Here is a 10,567-nt window from a genome sequence, read left to right as displayed (position 1 = left end):
ATAAAGCCTTCCACATCTCACATCATTGATTCCAAAGTTTGGAAAGCTATCTGGCAACCATGTTTTGTTCCTGAGATCTCTAATTTTATGTGGTGTGCCCTTTCTAATGCTTTGTCCACAAATTGGTGTATTTTTAAGAAAAAATCATTCCTAGTCCGATGTGTGAGCTGTGTGGAGAGCATCAGTAAACTGTGGAGCATTGTTTGTTGCTTTGTCCTTGGACCAAGGCGGTTTGGTTCGGTAGCACTCTTTGTTACATTCCGGATATAGCTTCAATTTCTACTCTTGATGTTTGGCTGCTTGCTATGTTTAAGAAATTCAGTGGTGGGGATGGTGATACTTTTAACCTTTTCTTGTTAGTTTGCTTCCATCTATGGGAATATGGAAGCAAAGATGCAAGGCAGTCATGAAGAAGATTCTCCCAGACCCGGCTGCTACAATTGAGCGTATTCAGCGCAGTTTTGCGAGTGGTTTGCTGTTCAGCCTATTCTGCCAGAAGGGAATGGGGAGGTTGGTCAGGTGGTCAGGTGGCTTCCTCCTCCTCCAGGTTTTGTGAAGGTGAACTTTGATGCCTCTTGGAATTCAAAACAGCCTAAGTGTGGATTGGGAGTGGTTATTCGTGATGAGAAGGGTGTGTGTTTAGTGGGAGCAAGTCGTGTCAGTTCTCATAATTATGCGATTGAGGCTTAGTCTATGGCGGCTTTGGTAGGGCTTCATATGGTGGCTGACATGCATCACAAGAAGGTGGTGATAGAAGGTGATTGCAAAGAGATTATAAGCGCTGTCAAGGGTGAATCTTGTGCTAATTGGAGGTCTGTCCCTTTTTAAAAGAAGATTACTCAGTTGAGTGAGGCTTTTGATGAGGTATTGTGGAATTGGATTCCGCGTGACGCTAACCGTTCAGCGGACGCTGCGGCCAAGCTTGTAATGGTGGAGTTGAGCTCTTCGGAATGGGTGGAGACACCCCCAACTTCCCTTTGTCGGGTGTTGAGGAACGATGGTTTACCAGGACCGCCCTAATGTCTTGCTGTCTGCTTTATTGCTTTAGTTTGGTAGTTGTGTTGTTTGTTGTGGTCTTGTGTTTCTTTCTTCTTGTTTATGTTCTCTGTGTTGTTCTCCTTTTTTTGGGCTTTGCCCCGGTTTATTGAAGTTTCACTTTGACAAAAAAAAAAATGACCGACCCACATGCCCCCCAGTTTGAATTTGCATTCACCAAGGAACCAACAGCAGCATATTACCATTTTTTGAATTGTTTTAGTGATTTTTAATAGTGTAATTTTTCCTTATTGCAAGTGTCAATTTATGACGGTGAAATATATGAATGCAGGTTGGTAACTTGGTATCAATTCTTTTTCATCTTTTTCCAACCTTGTGGTTCTCAAGAATGCCCTAAAAATAATGCACTTCTTATACTCTAATTCCACAAATGAATACCAAGTTGGAGGTATCAGGGGAGGAATATATATACAATAGTGTATTCTGGGTGCAAGAAGTAAATTAGATACACCAGACTCCTCCTGAGATAGATAGTTCAAGGACATTATAAGCAGGTGGTCTCATATATACAATGATGAGATGAAACAAGAAGACGAAAAGTCATACTGATTTAAGCCTGTAACTAAACAGCTAGAGCTATCATTTTCACGGAACCAATTGTTGCTATGGCTTTGTACAAATCAAGATCCAAACACAGGTGTGATATCAAGGGGATTCCTCCTGCACTTCCCGAAGAGCTTGTGGCAAATTTAATACGATCTCCGCATATGCTGGATTAGGGACAAAAAACACATAAGCAAAGTTGTATGAGAAAATGCAGATGCATATGAAGCCTATACATGGACAGCGCACTTAATAAGTGCACGAAAAATGTTATGGCCTCAAGAAACCAACTCTATGATCTAGAAAATCTTTGCTTTTAGCTATACAAGGAAAGTTGCAGCTAGTGAGCCGTGGCCAATCTGGTTAGCAGCCTAACACACACCATAGAGACAACTCTATCAGGATAGAGTTTGTTATCGACAATAATATCCATGGAAAAACATCATATATTAAAGTATACCTTCCGGTAAGCTCATTGTTCTCAAGGCATCCTCCGCATAAAGGAGACAAGTTGGGCCTTCTAGTGTATTCATGGTTGATGTATTTAGACTGAATCTCCGGATTTGAATCGGCCAGGCTACCACACTAACATTAGTTGGAAGTACTGAAACAAGATCTGCATATTTAAGCTTCACAATCACCTTGCTGCAAAAGAAAGAAAATTACACTCTTCAGCGTGATGTTTAATATCTGTACTTGAAGGATGTGATCTATTCAAACAAACAGGATCTAATCAAACAAGAGGGTGTAATTTAGTTTGATGAGTTTGAAAGCATATTATATGCGGAAAAATGTACCAACCAGCCAAAATCAGCGATGGCAAACAAAATCAAATGGTAGGTCATGCTACAATGAAGTTCTTTAATCTGGTTCCCATATAACTCCTTGACAAGCCGAACCTACATGCAAAATCAGCAGTATCAAATAAACCCAGTTATAATGATGAATATATAAATTTCATAGGAGAAACCTAATAACTTTAAACAGGGCTCTAACACAAATCCACCACAAAATGCATGCTACTTCCAGCAATTCTTTTCACCTTTCAACACTTCAATTGTAATCTAAGTGCCACATATATTCAAGCTTTCATCAGTTCATGGATGTCCAGAATGCACAGTACTCCAACCTCAACCCAAATCTAAGGGGGCAAATTTGAAAATTGAACAAAAAAAGGAAGGACACTTGGTTTAACCTAGTCAAGTTCACAGCAGCTCGAGTGCCTACATATGACCCTCTTTATATTGGTAGTTACAATTTGCCTTCATATATATGCACACATATTGAAATATAAAGTCAGCTGAATCCCCTTTTAACCTTTAGATATGTCAGTATAATACCTGTTCCTTTCTGTCCACATAAGCCTGCAAAAGCTCTCCAACATAATCTATAAATTTCTGCAAGCAGATCATCCAGGATACAATATGAGACCAGGTAATAATATCAAGCACGCACGGCCAATGCAGGAAACCAAAACATACCATAGCATTGGAGGACAGAAGATCATTTTCTGCTTCTCTTAGTGGCAAAAAAAATGGAATTGTGTGTTCAATGACAGTCATCTTCTCTAGAAATGACTTGCTCTCAAGTACTAAATGGTATATATCACAAGGTTCTCCTGCATCAACACATAAACACAAGTTAGCTTACCAGTACTAAGGGCAAAAGGCTCATGAATGTTTTAACGCAAAAATAATTGGATGATCTATGAAACCTGACTAAACTTAAGGCAACGGAAAGAGAGAGATGACCTCTTAATCTTGTTTACCGATCAATCCTCAGTCTGCTAATGTCACCAAAAGAAAAAATCCCCCCCCCCCCCTTTTTTTTCTTTTACAAAACGCACCTCCATGCACCTATCCAGTGGAAAATTACTCATGGAGGAAATTGTGGTTTGTTAAAAAAAGGGGTTCCAATTTCAATCAGAAAAGTCCCTTCTTGCTAGCATCAACCTTCTAATTGTTAGCTTAGAAACATGTCGTGAAACCATAGCGAACACTTTAATCATTATTTGCTTAACAATCCATTTTTACACACCGTACCTGCATAGGATGTCTCATACAATATACCAATTCTTGCCCCTTCCAAACAACATATCACCTGTTCACAGAATAATTTCCCCAGATAGTCAGCAAACTTCTCCCCCGCAACCATTATAAATATAATAAGTATACTAAATGCAAACGTATTACCATTTTTATGTCATCAACTTCCCCTTGAATACATTTATTACTCAATTATGATAAATTGTACTTATATTCTTGGAAACTAAGACCAAAGAGGTTAGCAAACCCCTATTACTAATTATGTACAAGTCTCGGTGAAAGTTACCTTATCCCCAACTTTGTAGGTAATTCTCTCTTGAAATTGAAGACTCTGCAACATGCTTACATCTCTTGCCATTGCCTTTCTTTCTACCTCCATGTGAACCTGATTAGAGTCTAAATCAATTAGATTAGGCATGTATTCATGCTTAACACGAGACATGCAACAGCATAAGGAAAATCAGATGACTACTCAATATTGAATTCTAACCTTAAACTAATAATGAGAACCACATCAAATCTCAATAACTTAAAAAATTTGACAGAACCATACCCGTTCTCTTATTGTGGCTAACAGTCCATCATTCCATTGTTCACCATCTAAATAGATCTCTGCAAGAAAGAAAGAATCAGAAATAAAAATTAGTTCATAGTCAAATAGAAACAAAACTTGCACGCCTTAAAGAATAGGAAGGTTTGGGGAGAAAGCATATACCAAAAGCAACTAGCTCACAACATATACTGCAACTAGCCTAAGTTGATGGACTCAGTCTCTAGACCTACACATGTACAGCATGATAACCCCATTGACCAACCCAGAGGGACAATGTATAGCGATACTCAGAGAGGGTTCTATTAGACAATCACACAGTAATCCACAATTCCATAAGACTCAACCTGAACGTGTTAGAGTCCATCAAATTTTGATAGACTTAAAGCCACTGCAGTTCAGAGAAGATGCATGATTTTAGATTCGCAGACCCCAGAGTTTACCTCTAACTGCACTCACAAACCAGTGAACCAACGAAAAAGAAACTTGCCATGATAAACTAAAGCTAGATGCAACTATACCTTTTAAATGAAGCACACAACATATAATATAGAGCTACCTTGAGTTTGTAAAGCACGTGCAGCTTCAAAATCCTTATGTAGACGCTCATAAATTGTCTTGTCAGAATCCCTGTCAAATCAATATGATAAACTGAATACAAAGGTGGTTTCTGCATATTTATGTATACAAGATAATTTACTAAAACAAGTTTCTCCACATCCATTATCTTGAAAATGATGCAATAACTTCACGAAAACCGTGAGGTCAATAAACGCAACCCTCGCTTTGATATCCTTTTGCCCGAGTACGGGCATAACATCCATGAACATAACTACTTGTACTATATATGGATGATATATCTTTAATACTAGTTTAGTACTTGAAAGAAATGACTCTTTTTCTTTAGACAACAGAAGGAAATGACTAGCATTCAATTGATGAAAACATGTACGACATGAAAAAGGAAAACAAGGATAAATACAGTATATAAAAAATGTAAGATGTATTATTGAGCCAGGATATACAAGAGAGCTGTTGGTAACAAAGTCACTCAAAAACAAATTTTCTAAACAAGGTAACCTCAATAAAGTTTTTAAGCAACAAAAGTTCCCTATCTCAATTCACATAACCAAAAATACATGATGAAAACTATATGATTTCGAAAGGGGGCTCACCTAGACATCCGCTCCGTTAAATCACCATGCCTCTTGAAGACATTTGACACTATCAAGTACAAAAAGTTCAGACACTTGAAAGAAATCACAAAACACCGGAAGCAAAATAAAAATAATAATAAAAATAAAACATAAACAAAAGATTGGTTTTACATCTAGATCGTGTCGCCTCTAGCCGAATATCATCCTCCTGCATATAGTTCTGTTACAAAGCAACACAAAATAAATAATCAAACTCTCAAATCATCAAAATTACAATAGCAACCAGATCAAAATACCACATTTCAGACTATCAACCACAATAATACATTCAGAGCAGTAATAAGTTAAAAGTTGGTTACCAATTCTCCCATATATCCAGAAGAACGTCCACTTGGCGATTCAAATTGCTGCATTATTTCAACAAAAATTGTACTCCTCAGCCCATAACATCTCAGATTAGCAGAGCAATGATCGATAAACTGATATATGACTCGAATTGGAAAAAGTCGGAAACTTTATGATAAAAAATGAATGAGAAACTGACCCTGCGAGCCGATTCGCCGAGAATAGCGATTTTTCTGGACCTCCGGCGCAGAGAATCGTCGGTGTCGCTGTAATCCATTGGTGATTTGCTCGGAGAGAGCAGAGAGGAAAGAGCTCCGAATCAAAATTAGGGCTTTGTGTTTTTGAATTTGGGTAGACAATTAGGAAATTAGGGTTTGCAGGTCCAGTCATTTTAGGTCTTGACCCGAACCCGAGACCGATATGCGGCCCTTTATAAGTTGTCTGTCTCCCGCAGACAAGGGCCCAATTAGTGGTGAGAGAATATATCCACCTTATTTTCTTGTAATGGAAAATTCACAGTTGCCTGAAAAACACATAACAAAATGTGTCTATTTTTGTTTTGGACAACAAAATAATTACTACAGCTTTGAGGTTTTTCCGATTTCCACTATAAGTGGTGGATTTGTTGTGCGCGAAATTTTAAACTCTCCAAAATGCTCATTAATCTAAAATGTACATAAAATCGAGCCATAAATTATCAAGTCACCAACCATATGAATTAACATTAACAAACACTAATCCCACCATCATAGCCCGATGAGACTTAACTTAGAGAAACTCTATTCACACAAGCTAAGACAATTGATGCTAAATTACAAAAGCAAATATATAATGGAAACCTATATGCCCATACGAGCCATACCAATACCACCACATGGAAATCCAAAGCCACCAATTGCTCCATACGTTGCTAATGCTCCAAAATCATAGTTGCCTTCGAGCCTTCTGTCACATTAGGCACCAACGAGCTTAACAACTTCACATCTTTCAAAATTATCTAGAGTGAACAACAATCACATATGTGATACAACTTCACCAATGCAAGAGACGACTTTCACCTCCGTGATCATAAAACTTGACAAACTCTGACAACCTACTTCGTTATCAATCGAATCGTTAAAGTTGATAAACCTCAAATCTTAAGTTACAAATCACTTGATGAGCTTATCAATCTTAAATTGTTGGACGTTTTTTTTTCCGATTACAATCTTAAATCGGATGTTGCTGATGCAAGAACAAGTATTACAAACTTACAATGATAAAAATAAATATCAAGAGGGGAGGGAAGAGAGAAAACCAAAAGAATCAAGGAAAGAAATAGAAATAGAAATAGAAGGAGAGAGAGAGAGAGAGAGAGAGAGAGAGAGAGAGAGAGAGAGAGAGAGAGAGAGAGAGAGAGAGAGAGTAATAAGCAGCAGGGCGATCGAGCGAGCAAGTTCGACTGCTTGAACATAAATCAGCAATCAAAATTAGACCCAAAAAATAAAATTTCAAAAAAAAAAAAGAAGAAAAAAGGAGGAGGAGCGAGAAAGCGAAAGGCAAAGCTCCCAAGTCACTGAGGTTCGATTTGCCTCTGCAAATTTCGTCAAGGTCAGACTTCCATCAATCTCCGAACCCACCCTCCTCTCCCTCAAACCCTTTTCTCACTATTTCAATTTCTCTTTTTCGCGCTTCATTGCGCTTCTCTCTATTTTTTCGTTTTCAATTTCTCTTGCACCCCCAAATTCCCCCCCCCCGCTCAAGTTTCGACCTCTGTTTCGCCGGTGCTCCAATTCGCCGGAGCTCACTGATCTCATTCCCGGAAACTTCGAAATTCCGAGCCCTGAACTTCAGAGCTCGCGAAATTGCCCGAATTCAATTCCGGGGTTTGCATTGGCAGAGTGGTGCAATTCAAGTCCGACAAGACTCCGGACCCGAATTCAAGGTGATTCGGAGTTAGGGTTTTTGATTTGGATTGGTTTTGGGTGAATTAAGTTGATTCTGTAGTGGGTTTTGATCTTTTAGGGTTTTGGGATTGAGGTGATGGGATTTGGTTTTGCATTGTGTAGATTCTGGTTGAGACAGTTTGGTGTGGTTTGGAAATAAGATTATAGTAAGTCTCAATTGAGATTTGGGGTTTTTTTTTAAATTTTTGTTAATTATTTTGAATTTTGGGGGTTTCTGGATTGTGGCTCTGTTTGTTGTGATATGAAGAGTTTTGATGATTGAATAGGCAATGAGTGATATTGGTGACTGTAAGTTTTCGTTTTTTTCGACATAGGAGTATACAGTGTTTTTTCATTTTGGGGGGTTTTTGTAGATTATTGTGGATGGTGTATGAATCTGTGTGTTGAGAAATGCAACCTCAGCAGTTGTCGAGGATCGATTTGGGTGATTTGAGAGCTCAGTTAGTGAAGAGGATCGGGCCCGAGAGGTCCAAGAAGTATTTTTATTTCTTGAACAAGCTGTTGAGTCAGAAGCTGAGCAAGAAAGAGTTTGATAAGTTCTGCCACCGGGTGTTGGGGAGTGAGAACTTGCCGCTGCATAATCATTTTATTCTTTCGATTTTGAAGAATGCGTGCCAAGCTAAGATCCCGCCGCCAGTTCATTCATCAGGTCCTGTGAAGTCCGGTGTGCAAGCTGCAAACAGTTCTCCGAGTAGAGAGGACGGGCACGAACAAGGTGGGAATCTTTTCCCTAATCAGAATCAAAATGTGTCTGCTTGGTCGAATGGGGTTGTGCCCCTGTCTCCAAGGAAGGGGAGGTCCACTATACGTGAGCGGAAGCTAAGGGATAGGCCTAGCCCACTTGGACCAAATGGGAAGGTTGATAGTCTGTCGCATCCATCCATAGGTTCAGAGGATAATGGCAGTAAGATTATCGTGGAGAATGGGGATGCGAATGCATTTGATTTTCAGAGACCAATGCAGCATCTTCAACCAGTTGCTGAGCTCCCTGAACGTGAAAGAGATGGTGCAGTTAGGCGACCCACTGGAAAACCACAGATGCTCAGCAAAGACCAGGCCAACTTAGCAGTTATTGAATATGGGGAAGAAGCGGAACAATCAAACCGTTTGAGTTTCTCCAGAAGTCCTCTTCTTGCTCCACTTGGGATCCCGTTCTACTCGGCCAGTGTAGGTGGGGCCCGCAAAGCTGTTTCAGCAGGTAGCAGTTGTGATTTTGTTAGCTCTTATGACAGTGGGGTTTTGTCTGATACGGAGACCCTGAGAAGTCGTATGGAGCAGATTGCTGCAGCACAAGGTGTTGGAGGAGTTTCTATGGGATGTGCCAATACGTTGAATAATGTGTTGGATGTGTACTTAAAGCGATTGATCAAATCCTGTGTTGAATTGGTGGGATCAAGGTCTGCTTCAGAGCCAAGAAAGAATGCTGCACCAAAGCAGCAGATTCAAGGAAAGGTTATCAATGGCATGTGGCCAAGCAACCACCCACACATGCAGGGCAGCAATGGGTTGGAAGTTCCGCAGGAGCAAAGACAGCTACGCTCAATATCTTTGCTTGATTTTAAGGTTGCTATGGAGCTAAATCCACAGCAACTTGGAGAAGACTGGCCATTGCTGCTGGAGAAGATCTGCATGCAGTCAGTTGAGGAATGAAAGATCAGTAAGAAGATGCCCTTCATCCAAAGTTGTGGTTGGGTTGGTCCGTTCCAGTTCAAAATCCTGACAATGGTTGTTCTAGATCATTGACACAACTAATCATATTCACATCGTCAGGATGAACCAGGTGGTTCCTAAGTGGGTAAAGTTCCAGTTTGTCCAAGATGAAATCATCTGTGCAAGCATCAAATGGCTGTATTTGCTTGCTGCGGAGCCAGGACCGGTCCAGATCTAACTACAACCAAGCAAGGGGTGCGTTGAAATCAAACCCCCATGTTTGGTTGTTTTGTTGTTGTTTAACATTAGATGCTGCTGTATTTGCAATCACTCAAGATCTCAAGCTGTTAGTGTAATTGCAGCCAAGGAAGAGGAAACTATAAGAAAATTTTGCAGGGATACTGTTCTGTAGCTCGGTGAGAGGTACAATTCCTTGTGTAAGAGCTGCATTATGCTCTGTATGTATTTTTAAAGTCTGAGAATTGATTGGAATTTCAATAACAATAACACATTGACATCATTGAATTATTTTTGATAGCATGAATTTTGTTTTTTAGTAATTACACATCGTGATTATATATCAGCAAGCAAGCAAAAGCATCCTTTGTATGCGCACACACATATATAATCATGACTCATATCAACCCGCTGTCTCTCTTCTTTGTAGAAATGTGATTTAACATTTGTTCTTTTCATAAAACTAGCCTTTAAGTTTCTTAGCTCAGCCTGTTGAACTCAGTGGTGAATTGGCTTCGTCATGAAGAGTATGAACCAAGATAAGAACTATCACAAGCAATAGTTAGTGTACAACATATACACACACACTGTTACTGTGTCCACATCAAGTTCTTTGCATATTTCGAAGCTTTTCTGTAGGTAAGTAGAGCTTTAGATATTGATTTTATAATCAGACAGATTCTTTCACTCAATAATGTATGATGGGCACCTGTAGTTTGAAATTTTTATGCATATACTCTTGGATTGAATAATGGATACTTGCAGATTTACTGCAATTGTCTAATGTCTATTATCACAGGATGCTTTGATACTTTTTGTTATGGTTGAATTTGTATTCTAAAAATTTTTGATGTATGATTTGTACTAAATCACTTAACAGGGCTGCTCACAAAGTTTTGTTCACATGCATTTTAGACTTTTTGTTAGAGCAACGTGTCTAATCAATGTTAAGATTCAAACTTGAACTTTGATCGTGATGGTAATATTTTTCATGAACAGAAATATTTTTGTAATTTATGTACTTCACTTATTTGTACA

At 39.1% G+C, this 10,567-nt stretch overlaps 2 protein-coding genes across 2 annotated transcripts; one reads left to right on the top strand and one right to left on the bottom strand.

Annotated features, from left to right (window-relative positions):
- Positions 1-1,401: 1,401 nt before the first annotated feature.
- On the bottom strand, positions 1,402-6,068 carry LOC126783342 (uncharacterized). Its single transcript, XM_050508795.1, has 13 exons — positions 5,896-6,068; positions 5,711-5,758; positions 5,523-5,571; positions 5,370-5,418; positions 4,754-4,824; positions 4,198-4,256; positions 3,931-4,029; positions 3,642-3,699; positions 3,081-3,217; positions 2,940-2,996; positions 2,401-2,498; positions 2,060-2,244; positions 1,402-1,766 (listed from the first exon to the last, which is right to left on the bottom strand). The coding sequence occupies exons 1-13, from the start codon at positions 5,971-5,973 to the stop codon at positions 1,702-1,704; spliced, it is 1,053 nt and encodes a 350-aa protein (XP_050364752.1). The 5' UTR covers positions 5,974-6,068; the 3' UTR covers positions 1,402-1,701.
- Positions 6,069-7,210: 1,142 nt separating this feature from the next.
- LOC126783138 (uncharacterized) lies at positions 7,211-9,814 on the top strand. Its single transcript, XM_050508542.1, has one exon. It carries the CDS (start codon positions 8,033-8,035, stop codon positions 9,290-9,292), a length of 1,260 nt encoding a protein of 419 aa, XP_050364499.1. The 5' UTR covers positions 7,211-8,032; the 3' UTR covers positions 9,293-9,814.
- The last annotated feature ends 753 nt before the right edge of the window (positions 9,815-10,567 follow it).

This window comes from Argentina anserina, chromosome 2, assembly GCF_933775445.1.
Source record: "Argentina anserina chromosome 2, drPotAnse1.1, whole genome shotgun sequence".
NCBI lineage: Eukaryota > Viridiplantae > Streptophyta > Magnoliopsida > Rosales > Rosaceae > Argentina > Argentina anserina.
Note: the sequence above shows the minus strand (reverse complement) of the source record. Positions and strands in the feature narration are given on the sequence as shown.

Bases quoted from the DNA above. Each gene is read 5' to 3' on its own strand.
- LOC126783342 (XM_050508795.1), bottom strand. From the start codon at position 5,973: ATGGATTACAGCGACACCGACGATTCTCTGCGCCGGAGGTCCAGAAAA. The intron at 5,419-5,522 runs GTAAAACCAATC...TGTACTTGATAG, and splicing joins AGAGGCGACACGATCTAGAT to TGTCAAATGTCTTCAAGAGG. The intron at 1,767-2,059 runs GTATACTTTAAT...TCCCTAATCCAG, and splicing joins AACAATGAGCTTACCGGAAG to CATATGCGGAGATCGTATTA.
- LOC126783138 (XM_050508542.1), top strand. From the start codon at position 8,033: ATGCAACCTCAGCAGTTGTCGAGGATCGATTTGGGTGATTTGAGAGCT.